We start from the raw sequence: 17,862 nt of genomic DNA, 5'->3' as shown, positions 1-17,862 counted from the left end.
ACATTCAGCTGTGAGAATGACAGTCGAGTCTTCTCCCCTCCTCCTGAAGGGCTGGTCATACTGAGGCATGTCTATAAGTCTGCCTTATACTGGGGTATAGTTCCACAGGCCTGATTATGGTGGGGTATAGTTTAACAGGCTGATTTATATTGGAGCATAGCTGTACAGGACTGACTTATGCTGCGATACAGTTGTACAGGGCTGACTTTTGCTGGGATATTGTTTTACAGGGCTGACTTATGTTGCAATACTGTTTCTGTTTTGAAATATAATTGTAAATAAACAGCAAATCAGCTCCTCTGCTGACTCCCATGTGGTGGGTGTGATGGACCAGAGGATCAGTCTTGTTTCAGATCATAAGAATCTCTACGTTATTATTGATACAGCAAAATAAATTATCACTGCGAGTCAGGGTTAATGTGGAACTCTGAGAGGCCCGCCTTTAATGAAAAAACTCTCAGGAACTCAAGATCCAAAGTTACTAAAAAGAGAACTGAAAATTTGAAGGTTTTATTGGTGTTTTGTAACAAATGCTATAAGAGTAAATTTTCCTCTTGCGTCTGTTTAATCTTACTTAATAAATAGAATTTGTGGTTTTTAAGTCAGACTATACAGTTCAGTCAGTTTTTTTCCCCATCAGTGCTGTTGCAAGCTGATATTTATATTGAGCACAAATAAAAATCATTGTTACAATTCAGGTGGTCTCCTAGTGTATTTCAAAGCCATATGGATCAGAAGGTCCTAGTAGAATTGATCCTTGGTCTGTACTAAATCAGGCTTCTATAATTGGCCCCAGTGCCCTGGCATAGGCAGAGGAAAACCCAGCCCTGGCTCATTCTCATGATCATTAACCAATAAAGCCTACTGGAAAATGGTGTGTGGATGCTAGATAAATAGGATCAGGTTTCACTTTGATACCTGTTATGGTTGAATAGCTTTCCACACTGCTTAGCCTTACACATGGAACACGGACTTCTGTCACTGCTAATTTGCACAGATTATACAAGAGAAATAGAATGAATGTTATTTTAATTCAAACAATGGACTAAAATAAGACTTTCAAATTAATTCACATCATAAGATTTAGGATGCGTTTCCTGTGCCCATTCTGTAGGCCAAATTCCAGCTATCCCCTTTCCATTGCCCCTCTCGGTCCACTCCCTTTTTCCTCTTCCTCCTCTCCATTCCAGCCCCCTCCCTTCCTCACACTTCTGTCCATCTCTCTATTCTTCGTTCCTCACATCCTCTCCTTCGCTACATTCCCTTTCTCTCCTCTCCACTGCTCTCTTTCCTTCCACTCTGCCTGTCGAACCTTTACTGAACTCTTGGCTGTCACTATGCTTGCCACAAAGTCTACTGTGGTTCAAAAGGTATGCATAAAGAAAAAAAGGGACATACCACAGCAAGCTGATCAAAAACGTGAAAAGTGTTCCATAAATAGTAGACATATTTTCGTTTAGTTTCAGTAGAACGTACACACACAAATATATACAAAAGCACTATAACAATACAAAATGTATTTAAAAAGTTTCCTGTCAACTATTACAATCCTGATTTAATATTAGTCAAATCTTGATGTGAAACTGTGCAGCAAATCACAATGATGCTGGTGATTAATAACTCACTTGTGTGTCTGTACGTATTGAAAGTCATAGTTCGTTACTTTGCTTTTTCGGACCATCTGGACCTTGCCCGATGGCTAAAGATTCTCATTGCCGACCTGCGTGGATGAGCTGAGCAATCAGACTCTGTTTCGCCGCAAGGGCGACCAGCTCTTCTCTCAGTCACTAATATTTCTTATTGGCGCCAGAGGCACCGATATCTTCAGAAGTCCCAGCAACGATTAGCTCTTCGGGTGAGTTTCAGCACCTCCCAGTGGCGGCAGTGCTGCCTCCATTTCCTTTTACAGCCACAGGAGTTAGGGTGGCCACCCCAAGGTGAGGTCAGGCATGTACTCCAGCAGCTACTACCAAAAGGCATGCATGGGGTTTGAAGAGGTGCATCTGTTAATACTGGTGAGGTTCCTTCATACTGCATAAAGGGTAGTGCAGATAGAAGAACATATGAAATAGGAGAAGGAGTAGGCCTTATGGCCCCCTCGAGCCTGTTCTGCCATTCAATAAGAACATGGCTGACCTTCGATCTCAATTCCACTCTACCTCCCGATCCTTGATTCTCTTTAGAGTCCAAAAAAAACCACTAAATCGATCTGTCTTGAATATACTCAATGAACGAGCATCCACAGCCCTTGGGCAGAGAATTCCAAATATTCATGGCCTCCGGGTGAAGAAATTCCTCATCAGTCCGTATAGAATGGACTGCCGGGGAGACAGCGGAGGCAGGTTACAACAACAACTTCTCAATATATTTTTTGGTGATAGAAGTGATTGCAGTTCATGTGGCTGTCGCGGCTATCAGTGGAAAAGTGATTAGCACATTCATATGACACTTTATTCATCGTTATTTTAGCGGAGGTATGAAGCTATTTAAAATAGGTTAATGCCTGTGTTAAAATAGCAGACAAAGCACACACGGCCTTCACCCACTAATATCAGCAACAGTCATTTCTAAACCAGAATATAATCTGAACATTTTTGAACTCTGCAACCAACCGAACGAACTGCAAAGTATTTTTCTGGTCCTGTGCGTTCCAGTGTCACTTAACTGTTGAGTCCGTGTGAATGGAACTGAAGTAGTGCATGAAAAATCCTGATTTCAAGATTGAGCTGATGTTTGTTTCAGATAAGCACTGGGCAGATGCCTAACGTCCAGCCGATGATAAATCATCGCTATGAGCTGTCTGGGATAAAGCTGCACGTGACGCCAGTCTTCAGAGATAAAATTCTAGACTTCTTTGACTATAACTGGAATACATTCTTCAGTTTTGGTCATCAGCGGTGGATTTTTATTAACCCATTTCTGTTTGAGAAAGATAAATTGGTGTTATTTTGTTGCGAGGCACACTTGTGTTGTAAATCTACACTTCGGACAAATGTTCAAAGATGGAGGGCTCAAACGGTGACTCTGCAGTCCGATGCTTCCAGGCAGCGCATCTCAAGAAATCACAGGTTGTGCCCCCATTATTGCCCAGCAAGCGCTCCTTGTGGCTGTCACTCAATGTTAGAAGCCTCAAGTTGCAGAACCACCCTGATAGCCATGGCTGACACACAACTCAGCAGGTAGTGCTCTCACCTGAGTCAGAAGGTTAGAGACTCGAGAACAATAATCCAGGTGACACTCCAGTGCAGAACCGAGGGAGTGCTAAACTGTTAGCGGTGCCGTCTTTTGGATGAGATGTTAAACCGAGGCCCCGTCTGCCCTCTCGGACACTATTCAAAAAAAGGAGTTCGCCCTGGTGTCCTGGCCAATATTTATCCCTCAAACAACATCACCAAAACATAGCATTGAACAAATTGAGAGTGGCTAGATTTTAAAAATGTGGCTGATTTTCTATTCGATCAACTGCAGGGCTTAATTGGACACAGTCATGCTGTCCAACAATAAGCTCCTAAATTTGAACACTCTGGTATGCTGTTGGCAGTATTTTGGGATTCTAATGCCAAAGAAAAGCAGTAGCACGTACAGAAAGGAGGTGGGAACCCTGTGCTGTAGAAAATTGCAAGTCAGATGTAATTCTAAGAAAACACACGCCTTTCCACGGAGGGTATGACTCCAGAGTGTGGGAGTGGAGACACAATGGGGTAAACTTTCATCTGCACTGACTGGGTAGAGCAGATCCCCCGCCCATTATAGAACTCGCCTGATTTTCAGTACATTGAATTCAATCTCCAGAGGACAGACAGACCGACGACTTGCATTTCTATAGCTCATTTCACAACCGCATGATGTCCCAAAGCGCTTTACAGCCAATTAATACTTTTGAAGTGTAGTCACTGTTGTAATGTGGGATTACGTAGAATCAGGATGCTGTTCTGGGAAACACAGCAGCCAAATTGCACACAGCAAGGTCCCACAAACATTAATGTGATAATGACTCTTTGTGATGTTGGTTGAGGGATAAACATTGGCCAGGACACCAGGGAGAACTCCCCTGCTCTTCTTCAAAATAACGTCCTGGGATCTTTTATGTCCACCCGAGAGGGCAGACGGAACTTCGGTTTAATATCTCATCCAAACAACATCATAGAATCTTACAGGACAGGAAGCGGCCATTCGGCCTGTCATGCCTGTGCCAGCTCTTTGAAAGAGCTGTCTAATTTAGTCCCACACCCCAGTTTTTCCCCCATAACCATGTAAATTAGTCCTCTTCAAGTACATGTCCAATTGCCTTATTAACGTTCCTGTGGAATCTGCTTCCGCCACCCTTTCAGGTAGTGCATTCGGATCTTAACAACCCTCTGAAATATTTCCCCTCAAGTTCTTTTGTCATTTATTTTAAATCTATGACCTCTGGTTACCGACCCACTTGCCAAAGGAAACAGTTTCCCCCTACTTGCTCTATCAAAACCCCTCATAATTTTGAATACCTCAACTAGGTCTCTTCTTAACCTTCTCTGCTCCAAGGAAAACAATCCCAGCTTCTCCAATCTCTCTACATAACTGAAGTCCCTCATCCCTAGTATCATCCTGGTAAACCTTCTCTGTACTCTCTCCAAGGCCTGAACACCCTTCCTAAAGTGCAGTGCTCAGAATTGTACACAATACTCCAGCTGAGGCCTAACCAGTAATATGTAAAGGTTTAGCATGACTTCCTTGTTTTTGTATTCAATGCCCTATTTACATAGCCAAGAATCCCATACACTTTCTTAACCGCCTTATCAACTTGCTCTGCCACCTTCAAAGATTTGTGAATATGCACCCCCAGGTCCCTCTGCACTTGCACCCCCCTCAAAATAGTATCATTTAGATTATACTGCCTCTCCATGTAATTCCTCCCAAAGTGAATCACTTCACACTTACCTGCATTAAGTTGCATCTGCCATGTGTCTGCTCATTTCACCAGTCTATGTCCTCCTGAAGTCTGCTACTGTCCTCCTCACTATTTACTACATTGTTAAGTTTTGAATCGTCCACAGTCTTCAAAATTGTACTCCCTGTACCCAAGTCCAAGTCATTTATATATAACAAGAAAAGCAATGGTCCTATTCTGACCCCTGGGAGACCCCACTCTCTCCAGTCAGAAAAACATCTGTTCACCACTACTCTCTGCTTCCTAGCCCTTAGCCAATTATGTACCCAAGTTACCATCGTCCCTTTAAATCAGCCTAAATTTTGTGCTCAAGCGTTGAGTAGGACTTGAACCCACAACCTTCTAGCTCAGAGGTGAGAGTGCTACCCACTGAACCACGGCTGACACCATGAAAACCCAGTATTCTCACACATGGGGCTTACTCATTTATTTTCTATTAACTGAACCCTTACTTTAAAAGAAAATATTATTGTGGTTTTGAGTTTAACAGTAGACAATCATACATGCCCTGTGGTATATTTTCCTGTCAATCATTAGATCATGATATCATAGTAGGTACAGTACAGGAGGCAGCTATTCGGCCCATCGTGCCTATGCCAGCTCTTTGAAAGAGCTGTCCAATTAGTCCCTTTCCCCGTAGCCCTATAAATATTTTCACTGTAAAAATTAGTGGAGGTTGTTACCTGAAAATCACCATCAAAATCTTCAAAGAGGCCCTTGAACTTCTCTTTGGGATCAGGGATTGGTTGACACACTTTTGACAATAATTTGCACCTAGTAAGAGTAAAAAAATATCAAATAGTCTTATTTTCAGAAAAATTTTGTGGAAGTCAAAAAACAATTATTTTCATCAACTTCATCCAATCTCTATATTGAGCACTGGGTCTAGCGGAACACAAACATGTCCTCAGATAATCCTCCTCTGTACTTTCCCTCAAGAATCCATGCTGTAGGGCTCACCTTATATAGGTGCACATACCTAAACTATGTAGTTGTTTGGCTAGACACACAACTTGGTTTATAAATGACTCGTGCAATGGTCTTCACTCAAGTGTGGGGATCTGGAATCCTACCCCTGGCTCAGTAATTAGTAGCTTGAGGAATAGTCATTGCCTGTCTTCATTCAAGGGACTTTAACTCATGTTAGATGGTGATAGTAAGCCTAGCCACATTAGTGCTTAATGTTATCTCTACATCCAACCAGCTCACCATATTTGGGGCCGAAGACTTGCTCCAGACTAGGGACCTCTCTAATGATACCAAAAATACAACTCCGGTTAATCTGTCATGAGGCAATAGCAGTGAATAAAAGAGATTCCTCCTCCAGTTTTCCCTCTTCGCTATAGGACAGTGCTGAGAAAGTTTGCTGTCTACGAAAAGGCTAAATGCAAGCTGTATGGTTTACCTTTGAGAATACAACACAACAGCAATTTACATTTATTTAGTAACTTTAAGGTTTAAAAAAGTGTTTCACAAATAGGCAGGAGGAAATGAACCAGGAAAGGAGAGACTAGCAGTTGGAAACCAAAAGCTTGGTCACAGAAAAGGGTCTTGGGGTTTTAAAGATGGAGAGGTTTAGAGAGGGAACAGGAACAGGGAATAGGCCATTCAGCCTCTCGAGCCTGTTCCGCCATTCAATTCTGTTCTTATGTTATGCTAAACTTTTATAAAACACTGGTTAGTCCTCGGCTGATGTATTATGTTCAATCCTGGGCACCACACTTTAGGAAGGATGTCAAGGCTTTAGAAAAAGAGATTTATTACAATGGTAACAGGGATGAGGGACTTCAGTTATGTGGAGAGATTGGAGAAGCTGGGGTTGTTCTCCTTAGAACAGAGAAGGGGAGATTTGATAGAAGTGCTCAAAATCATGAATGGTTTTGATAGAGTAAATAAAGAAGAAACTGTTTCCAGTGGTAGAAGGGTCGGTAACCAGAGGACACAGATTTAAGGTGGTCGGCAAAAGAGCCAGAGGCACATTTTTTTTTAATGCAGCAAGTTGTAATGATCTGGAATGAACTGCCTGAAAGGGCAGTGGAAGCAGATTCAATAGTAACTTTCAAAAGGGAATTAGATAAATACTTGAAGGGAGAAATTTACAGGCTTATGGGGAAAGAGCTGGGGAATGGGACTGATTGGATAGCTCTTTCAAAGAGCTGGCACAGACATGATGGGCCGAATGGTGGCCTCTTGTGCTGTACCTACTATGAGAAGGTCATGGTTGATCTGCAGATCAATTCCATTTATCCGCCTTTGCTCCACATCCCTTGGTACCCTAACAAAAAGCTACCTATCACAGTCCTGAAAGGTCCAATTGTCCAAGCATCCAGAGTCCTTTGGGGGTGGGGGGAAAAGTTTTCCAGATTTCTACTACCCTGTGTGTGTAATAGTGCTTCCCGATTTTACCCCTGAATGGCCTAGCTCTAATTTTAAGATTATGTTCCCTTGTTCTTCATTCCCCCACCAGAGGAAATAGCTTCTCCTACCCTATCGGAACATTTTAACCACCTCAATCCTCTATACTCAAGGGAATACAAGCAAAGATTATTCAATCTGTCCTCATAATTTAACCCTCTAAGACCCAGTACCATTCAGGGAGAATCTTTCCTCTGGAGATTAAAATAGTCCATGATAGAACAAATTGTGGGATAAATGGGATTGATGGGCTGAATGACTTCTTATTCCAAACTTCATGGTTTTATCAGTATTTGGGGGAGTATTCAGCAAGGATATGGAAAAAATGGTAAAGGTTTTTTGATTTAATTTTTAAAATCTCATTTCACTTATCTTTGATAATAAATAGAACTAGATGAGTAACTTACCGTACGCAGATGTATACCAGCAGCAACACTATCCCAACAAAAATAACCGCAACCACTGCTGCAATTGTCAAAAGGGGGAAATCCTTTGAGTCAGACCCTGAAAGTAACACAATGTTATTACTGTTTGGTATAATTCACCAATGAGTCACCAGATCAAAAGCAGATATCCTTCTGCATTTTTCTTCCTTTGATAGTGAGTCTTAGAGAAAGTCCACATGTGTGTGTGAGAGAGAGTGAGGCTGTGTGTGTGTGAGAGAGAGACTCAGTGTGTGTGTGTGAGAGAGTGAGTGAGGAGAGAGAGAGAGAGAGACTGTGTGTGTGTGTGTGTGTGTGTGTGTGTGAGAGAGTGAGTGAGTGAGTGAGAGAGAGAGACTGTGTGTGTGAGTGAGTGAGTGAGAGAGAGAGAGAGAGAGGCTCAATGTGTGAGAGAGAGAGAGAATGGCTCAGAGTGTGTGTGAGAGAGAGTGAGAGAGAGAATGGCTCAGAGTGTGTGTGAGAGAGAGAGAGAGAGAATGGCTCAGAGTGTGTGTGAGAGAGAGAGAGAGAGAGAGAGAGAATGGCTCAGAGTGTGTGTGAGAGAGAGAATGGCTCAGTGTGTGTGTGAGAGAGAGAGAGAGTGAGAGAATGAGAATGGCTCAGAGTGTGTGTGTGAGAGAGAGAGAGAGAGAGAGAGAGAATGGCTCAGAGTGTGTGTGAGAGAGAGAGAGAGAGAGAGAGAGAATGGCTCAGAGTGTGTGTGTGTGAGAGAGAGAGAGAGTGAGAGAGAGAGAGAATGAGAATGGCTCAGAGTGTGTGTGTGAGAGAGAGAGAGAGAGAGAGAGAGAATGGCTCAGAGAGTCTGTGTGTGTGAGAGAGAATGGCTCAGAGAGTCTGTGTGTGTGTCAAAATAATGCAAGGACAATGGGAAGAGTACAAAACTAATACAATAATCACACATTTATTGATTGTTTGGGAAATATTTATAATGATTAAAGATGAGCCTCAACATAGATTCCTGAGGGAAAAGTACAGAGGAGCATTGTCTGAGATTGGCATACCTCTAACTCACAAGTGCCTTCCACAATTTGGCCCCATACACTGAATATTGGTGACGCCTCTGAATCTGGAGGCGTGCGTTCAAGTCCCACTCTAGAGACTGGAGCACAAAATCCAGCCCAACATTGAGGGAGTGCCGTCTTTTGGATGAGTCGTTAAACCGAGGTACATCTGTTCTCAGGTGAACATAAAAGAGCCCTTGGTACTATTTCAGATAAGAGCAGGGGGAGTTCTGGCCAATATTTATACCTCAATTAACATGACAAAAAAAAAATCTGGTCATTATCACATTGCTCTTTATGGGACCTTGCTGCGTGCAAATTGGCTGCTTAGTTTTCTACATTGCAACAGTGACTACACTTCAAAAATACTTTATCGGCTATAAACAACAACAACTTGCATTTCTATAGTGCCTTTAACGTAGGAAAACGTCCCAGGGTGCTTCACAGGAGCGTAATCAAACAAAATTTGACACGAGCCGCATAAGGAGATATTAGGACAGGTGACCGAAAGCTTGGACAAAGAGGTAGGTTAAGGTTTTAAAGCGCCTTGGGAAGTGCTGAAAGGCGCTAGATAAATGCAAGTTCTTTCTTTTATGGCGGAGTGTGGACTATAAGGAACTAATACAATTCAAAAGTTCAGATGATGTCATGCGTTGCAAAAGTGGATACGAGCACTCTGCCATCTGAATCTCGAGTAACTCGCTTGGGAACCCATCCAGAATTTTTGATTGTGTCAATTTGACTCAGTTGGTAACACTTTCCCTTCAAGGATGGAAGGTTGTGGGTTCCAGTTAGTAACCTAGGATGTCATCAGTTCTTACACATACTGAGGGAATACTGCATTGTTAGAAGTGCTGATCTGTAAATGAGAGATTAAGCTAAGATCCTATACGCCTGAACTGATGGCTCAGCTGACAGTGAGCACCTGAAATGGGAAGAGTTTCATTCCCCATTTCTAACATCCCTCACCTTAATTAGCATAAGATTTAATAAAATATATAAAATGCCTATTTAAAGAAGAAATAAAACAGAAAATGCTGGTTGAAAGTGGCACTTTGTTGTACATCTCCATTTTGTCCCGTGTGATCCTGACCTGTGGTTTGCCATTTCAAGTCCCCTTCCCATTCCAACTCTGACCTTTCCACCTTTGACCTCCTACACTTCTAAACAAACAAAGCGCATCCTTCAGGAACAGTATCTCGTCCTTCTCCGAGGCACTCTGCATCATCTGATCTTCAACAAGGTCAAAAAGCATGAATGTTTTGGGTTTACGTACTTCATCAGAACTGGAATCTAGACTATAAGGAGCACTTTTATAGGACTAAACAAAACTAATGAGAAGGGAAGTGGAACAGGTAAAAGTGAAGAGTCTGGAATGTTCACTGCTGTCACCAAGAGGCCGTTAATGTGTTTGATGACCTGTAAACAAAAACTGGAAACATAGGAACAGGAGTAGGCCATTCAGCCCCTCGTGCCTGCTCCGCCATTTAATAAGATCATGGCTGATCTGTGATCTAACTCCATATACCTGCCTTTGGCCCATATCCCTTAATACCTTTGGTTGCCAAAAAGCTATCTATCTCAGATTTAAATTTAGCAATTGAGCTGGTATCATTTGCCCTTAATGTGTTTGATGACCTGTAAACAAAAACTGGGAACAAGTGAAAATTGTTGGATGATATACAAAGATCAACTCAGTGAGGCAGCGAAAGGAAAATAAACGAATAAAAGGGCACAGAAATAGCTAAGTAATGCACTGGAAAGATGTACATGAGGTAGGTGGGGGAAATGAGCAAAAAAGGGAGATAGCTAATGTTCTAAAGTTAACGTTGAAGATTGGATGATGCAGAGTGCCTCGGAGAAGGAAGAGATACTGTTCCTGAAGGATGCGTTTTGTTTGTTTAGAACAGTGTAGGTCAAAGGTGGAAAGGTCAGAGTGGGAATGGGATAGGGACTTGAAATGGCAAACCACGAATAGGTGAGGATTACACTAGACAAAATGGTGATGTTCAACAAAGTGCCTCTTTCAATTAGATTTGGGGAGCTTAGATTAGATTAACTTAATGTTCTTAACTAAAATCACAAACAACATCCTCTGTGACTGCGACCATGGTGAATTATCCCTCCTCAACCTCTCAGCCTTTGACATGGTCGCTTACACCATCCTCTTCCAATGCTTTCCCTCCATTGCCCAGCTCAGTGGAACTGCCCTCGCTTGGTTCCACCCTTAACCTAGCCATTCATAACCACAGCATCTCTAACAATGATTTCTCTTCTGTCCCATGCACCATTACCACTGGAGCGAATTTCTTGAGTGTGTTCAAGACAGCTTTCTGCAACAATATGTCCTAGAACCAACTAGGGGGCAGGCCATGTTAGATTTAAGAGTAATGAGCTCGATTTAGTTAACAGCCTAATGGCACATGAACATTTATCTAATAGCGATCATAATATGATTGCGTTCAATGTTGTGTTTGAAAGGGAGAAACCCGTATCAGCTACTAAGATTCTAAATTTAGGTAAGGCAGACTTCAACGGGATGAGGCAGAGACTGTTCACAGTAAACTGGGCAAATCTGTTAATGGGTAAAATGACAGAAGATCAGTGGGAGGTGTTCAAAAAAGAATTTAACATGATACAGAACCAATTTATACTCCTACGGGCAAGAGCTCCACTAGCCAAAAAAAACAGGAATGTACGACAAGAGGTAAGGGACAACATAAAACTAAGGAAAAAGCAAAAAATAGCACAAATCCTGGCGACTGGGAGAGATACAAAAAAGCAAATGGTATGAAAAGAAACTTGCAAGGGATATAAAGATCAACACAAAAAAAATTACAATTATATTAGGAAAAAGAGCGATGTAGGCCCCTTAAAAACTGATAATGGTGATACTGTAAATGAAATAAGGAAATGGCGGACATGTTAAATAATTACTTTGCGTCAGTATTTACAGTAGAGGAAGAGGCTAGCATGCCGGACTCCCCAAGGTAACTAATTTTGAATCAGGGATGGGGACTCACCATAATTAATGTAATGAAGAAATTAATGGCACTGAAGAGTGACAAACCCTAGGACCAGATGGTTTCCATCCCAGGATTTTAAAAGGAACCGGGTGAGAACATTGCAGATACCCTAACTAAAATCTTCCAAAGCTAGAGATTCAGGAACTGTTCCTTTAGATGGGAAAATTGCAAGTCACTCTGCTATTTAAGAAAGGCGAGAGGGGGAAACCAAGGAATTATAGACTAGTTAGCCTAACATCTGTTGTCAGGAAATTACTAGAGTCTAATTAAGGATAGAGTGACTGAACACCTTGAAAATTTTCAGCTGATCAGAGAGAGCCAGCATTGATTTGTAAAGGGTAGGTCATGCCTGACTAACCTGGTTTAATTTTTTTTTTGAAGAAGTGACTAAAGTAGTGGACAGGGGAATGCTATGGATGTTGTTTATACGGACTTCCAGAAGGCATTCGATAGCTGACAGTCTCTTATGAGGGACGTTAAAGTTGAAGCTCATGGAATGGCGGCAAATTATTGAACTGGCTATGAAATTAGCTGAGCAGTAACAGACAGAGAGTAGGGATAATGGGCAGGTACTCAAATTGGCAGGAATCTGTGTTGGGGCCTCAACTAGTCACTGTATTTATTAACGACTAAGATGACGGGATAGAGAGCCATATATCTACATTTGGCAATGACACAAAAATAGGCAGCATTGTAAGCAGTGTAGATGGAAGCATAAAATAACAGATATATTAATAGATTAAATGAATGGGTAAAACTGTGGCAAATGGATTTCAATGTGGGCAAATGTGAAGTCATCCATTTTGGACCTAAAACAGATAGATCAGAGTACTTTCTAGGTGAAAAGCTCGAAACAGTGGAGGTCCTAAGAGACTTTGGGGTCCATGTACACAGATCATTAAAACGTCAAGGGCAGGTACAGAAAACAATCAAAAAGGCTAATGGAAAGCTGGCCTTTATATCTAGAGGAATAGAATACAAGGAGGTAGAAGTTATGCTACAGCTATACAAAGTCCTGGTTAGACCACACCTGGAGTAGTGTTCAGTTCTGGGCACCACACCTTAGAAAGGATATATTGGCCTTGAAGGGTGTGCAACGCAGATTTATTAGAATGATACCTGGACTCCAAGGGTTAAATTATGAGGCGAGATTACACAAACTAGGGATGTATTCCCTGGAATTTAGAAGATTAAGGGGTGAAATGATCGAAGTTTAAGGTATTTTGGGGAACTGAGTTTCTCTCTATCTACCCTCCTTCTGCTGGTTGGGGAGTCTAGGACTAGGGGACATAACCTAAAAATTAGAGCCAGGACGTTCAGGAGCGAAGTAATGGAACACTGCTACACGCAAAGGGTGGCAGAAGTTTTGAACTCTCTTCCTCAAATGGCAGTTAATGCTAGCTCAATTGTTAATTTTAAATCTGAGATTGATATTACCTTTAGGGTAACAAAAATCTAAGGGATATGGGGCGAAGGCAGGTTTATGGAGTTAGGTCACAGATCAGCCATGATCTCACTGAATGGTGAAAGAGGCTCAAGTGGCTAAATGGCTTACTCGTCTTCCTGCGAGTCCCCCTAGGATCTATCCTTAGCCCCTTCCTCATCTATATCCTTTGGTGACATTATCCGCAGACATGTGGAGGTAGAGCTGGGTGGTATCAGCATACATGTGGAAGCTGATCCCAACACCTGTCTCAACTCGTCCACTGTGTGTTGTCAAACTGCTGGTCTAGTCTTGGATGAACCATAATTTCCTCCAGTTAAACATTATTAAGACTGGAGCCATCATCTTTGGCTCGCCCCACAAACTCCGTACCCTTGCTACCGATTCCATTCCTCCCTCCCCGGCCATTGTTTCAGACCAAACCAAATAGTTTGCAATCTCGGTCTCCACACTCGACCCCGATCAGAGCTTCCAGCCACATATATTCTCCGTTACAAAGACTGCCTATTTCCACCTCTAACATCAACTGCCTCCACACTCATGCCTCAGGTCACCTGCTGCAGAAATCCGCATCCATACTTTTATTACCTCCAGACTATATTGAAAAAGTGCTAGATAAATGCAATTTGTTGCTGTTATTTTGTTGGGTGATAAGGTTCACCTAAAAAGTAAATGTTCTTACCAATATGGAGAGGCTTGGTCCAGTCACTCCACAAAGAGCTTTGAAAGCAGTTATCATTCACTGTTCCCCTTACTTGCACTGAATATCGTTTCTCTTGATCTCTACTGATGACATATTTTGTACTACTCACATTTTCAACCTAAAACATATTGGTTACCAATGTATTAGATTGACACGTGTTATTACAGATACCAATACAGTTCACTTTAGCTTTCATGCAAAATTGAAAAATACACTAAAAAACCAGGACTGGTTGGGACATTTTTTTATACTTAGGAGGCTATCATCCACTTTTGTTCTTTGCAATGACATTTACAGACACTATAATGGTGTGATGCACCTGTTACAGATCAGGATTTTTTTTCCACAGAACGGATTTGGAAAAAGTGTTACTTTTAAATGGTGGATACAGGGTGTTCGAGAAACAAGCTTGCACCATACATTGTGCAGGAGGAAATAACCTTTTGGAGGGTGGTGGGGGGTGCTGTTGTACACCAACTGGCTGGGGACAGGGCGAGCCTTTCATTGGGTGCAGCCACCTTGTCTCGGTGTCTCTCTTTGGGGAGGTTTCCATACATCTCATGGGCTGCAGGGGCCCAGGACGATGGTCAGTCATGGTGGTGGACTGTGAGGAGTGCATGGCCTTCACGAGCGAGCCATAGGGAGTGACTTACCCCGGACATGGGAGATAAATTGTTACAAATTCAGGTCCGTCGTAGAAACCTTCTCGTGGTCACTGACGGCAGACATTCCTGTAAGCGGCCCAAGCATAAGTTGACTCAGACTGCCCTATATCTAGTTGTACAATAGTGAGATCTGACTTTGCAACCTTGTGGTCTGAATGAGATACTCGTGTCCTTTGCACATGTGTTTCTTCAAGCTCTCCGAAGGTGGACCGAGTTAACACCAGATGAAGCAAGGCTTGGTTCAAATCATTACGTTGCTTTATTCCAGAGTCAGGTGAATGTACAGAACAATAGTTATGATCAGATTCATTTAGTTCAAATAATACAACTTATCCCAGCAAAATGATAGAAAAATAATGAACTCGCTATATTATCCCATAAGGGCATTAACAGTGTTGCAAAGGAAAAACTTCCTTTTGGGTGTTGGTGTTTTTCTCTTCTTATCGCCTATGTCAGACAGCCAGTGATCAATGGGTTTTCAACAAGAGGGTAATTTTCACTATCACCCTTTGGGCAGTAAATTTCAATGGAAATGAAGATCAGCCAGATTATCTACCGCCCGAGTTATGCAGGTGAACATTAGCTCCAAAGAGTGAGAAGTGTACCCTGATTATACCCAGACAAGCTACCAAATTATTGAGTGTTTAGTCTCGGGGAAAAACAAATTCTGTTTAGCATATTAACCACTTCATCCGGGGTGGCTTCTTTTTTTAAACGCATGAGAATAAACATTGCTTTTGAAAATCCGCTATTAAAAAGTAACTCCTTTTCCAAATCCTTTGTGGAAAAATGTTGAAAAATATCCTGAACAGTGACACCACCACTGAAGGCAAAGTTATTACATCATCTACTGTGAATGTCCACATCCTATAGCGCTACTGACACCAAAAAGATGGCAGGGCAAGAGAGCCCACATTGCTAATGGGCAAAAAAAGACAGCGGTAAGTGCTTTTTCTCGTTCCTGCCCTGTTCAGGCTGTAAAACAGGGCAGTAGCAAGACAAACATCTTCCACCACAAGTCTGATATAGAAGTACGAAAGCACATATTAAGATGTTCCAGTGTAATAAAATCTACTTCTGTGCCACTGTCGTAACCTGGACTGAAACCCCACGAGAACTCTTCAGGGTCAAAGAAGCTACAATCATTGTCGTTGAACTCAGCACCATCCATCTGCATGGATTTGTTTGACTTGGGTTTGGGTAAGGCGTCGCCCAGGTTCTTGCATGGCTCCCCTTTCCTGAGACAGCAGTGGGCAAACATGTTGATGAAGAACATCAACAATCACTGAGTAATGGAAAATTACTAGCAGTACCTAGAGCCAGCACATAAACATCATCCCCCACGTTACACAAACACTTCTACCTCGAGTTCACTGGGAGGTCATTGCTAGATTTCTTCAACGGACAGCTAATGGTTGGGTCCCTGCATATTTCAATCTCTAGTAAGACTGACGTTTGCTTACCTTTTGGACATGGTCGCTCCAGTTTGTGATATTTATTTGATAAGTGTAACAATCGGAGTTAGAATTCTTTCCTGGAAGTGTCCATTTTACTTCATCGGTGTTTATATTGATTGTAACATTTATTGGAGTGTAGAGTTTATCTGGATCAAGAGAAATCATTTTAAATTCAACACAAGTGATAAGATTTAGATGCTGAAGAACTAAAGAAAAAGACATGAATTTATATAGTGCTTTTCATGACCTCAGGATGTCCCAAAGTGCTTCACAGCCAATGAAATACTTTTTGAAGTGTAGTCACTGTTGTAATGCAGGAAACGCAGCAGCCAATTTGCACACAGCAAGCTCCCACAATGAGATAATGACCAGATAATCTGTTTTAGTGATGTTGGTTGAGGATTAAATATTGCCCAGGACACCAGGGAGAACGCCCCTGCTTTTCTTCAAAATGGTGCCATGGGATCTTTTGCATCCACCCGAGGGAGCAAATGGGACCTCAGTTTAACGTCTCATCCGAAAGATGGAAGTGCAGCATTCCCTCAGGGCTGCACTGGAGTGTCAGCCTAGATTTTGCGCTCAAGTGTCTGGACTGGGTTTTCACTTCCTTTTCCATCAGAGAGCACTGCCTGCTCTCTTACTGTCACAGGCACACCATCAAATCAAAAGTGCCTCTAGTGCAGCCTGTGAGGACATATTTCAAAAATGCTTCTGCACCTCTATGTATATAAGTGAGCAACACTGACACTATCCACATACCATCTTAGCTGTCAGGAGGAAATTTCAGATCAATGGGAGTTTTTCGTCACAACAATTGACATTAAACTGTTCAGTACTGATACAGCCTCAGTGCGCTACTACAGAACAGGTCAATGAAGTTTATAAAAAGGAACTTTTGCGATGTCGATACCTCATCAATATTGGTCCTGAATGTTACGCCAGGATCACACCCAACTGTGCCCTCCAGTTCTAACCCTGCTGGAGTTTGCGGGATCAGTGGAAGAGTGCCTTATTTGCAAGGGGTCAGTAGGTGCCCGCATCACTACAACCATATCTCAAGTGGCCGCCTGCCCCACGCTATCAGAAACTCCAGCGCCTGGCCACCATTGGGGGTCGAGTGCCCAGGTTCTACCACCAGAGACCGTATGCATACCCCCCTCCCCTCCTGTGAAAGGCAGCCGATCCATAAAATATTTCAAAAATGCCTACCATCTTCAGAGGTCCAGATTGCTTCCCTAGCCTGGACCTCCCTGGCAAGGCCCACTTCCGCCCTTGTAACACTGAAGGCATACTGGCTTCCACACCAGGTCCCTTATGGGATAGGGAACTGGGAATTCCCAGTTTTGGGAGTCATCCAGACCAGGCCCTGCCTCCTCTGTATAAGTTTTTTTTAAAAATTTGTTTGTGGGATGTGGGAGTCTGCATTTATTGCCCATCCCTAATTGCCCTTGAGAAGGTGGTGGTGAGTCACTTTTTTGAACCGCTGCAGTCCGTGTGGTGAAGGTTCTCCCACAGTGCTGTTAGGAAGGGAGTTCCAGGATTTTGACCCAGCGATGATGAAGGAACGGCGATATATTTCCAAGTCGGGATGGTGTGTGACTTGGAGAGGGCCTTGAAAGGTGCGTGCAGACCTCTGCCCCTTATAAAGTCAATGAGGAATTCCCAACAAAGGTCAGGATCTGGTATCTGGTACCCAGCGGTTTTTTCTGAGCTGTTCGGCAAACTCCTGCTGGGATTGGGGTGATTGAATTCAACCCCTTTATCTCTGTAACAGGCAT

The 17,862-nt window shown here is 42.6% G+C and overlaps 1 protein-coding gene across 4 annotated transcripts in view; it reads right to left on the bottom strand.

Moving 5' to 3' along the window:
• Positions 1 to 398: 398 nt before the first annotated feature.
• LOC137322732 (interleukin-5 receptor subunit alpha-like) overlaps positions 399 to 17,862 on the bottom strand; it is a 44,809-nt gene continuing 27,345 nt past the window's right edge. For all 4 annotated transcript variants that reach the window (XM_067985735.1, XM_067985733.1, XM_067985736.1 and 1 more), the window contains exons 7-11: positions 16,091 to 16,230; positions 13,942 to 14,080; positions 7,753 to 7,849; positions 5,614 to 5,704; positions 399 to 2,919 (exon numbers count right to left, since the gene is read on the bottom strand). In XM_067985735.1, coding sequence (XP_067841836.1) covers positions 2,845 to 2,919; positions 5,614 to 5,704; positions 7,753 to 7,849; positions 13,942 to 14,080; positions 16,091 to 16,230 — 542 coding nt within the window. In that variant the 3' untranslated portion in view covers positions 399 to 2,844. The remainder of the gene's footprint in view (positions 2,920 to 5,613; positions 5,705 to 7,752; positions 7,850 to 13,941; positions 14,081 to 16,090; positions 16,231 to 17,862) is intronic.

The sequence above is a fragment of the Heptranchias perlo genome, chromosome 6, assembly GCF_035084215.1.
Source record: "Heptranchias perlo isolate sHepPer1 chromosome 6, sHepPer1.hap1, whole genome shotgun sequence".
NCBI lineage: Eukaryota > Metazoa > Chordata > Chondrichthyes > Hexanchiformes > Hexanchidae > Heptranchias > Heptranchias perlo.
Note: the sequence above shows the minus strand (reverse complement) of the source record. Positions and strands in the feature narration are given on the sequence as shown.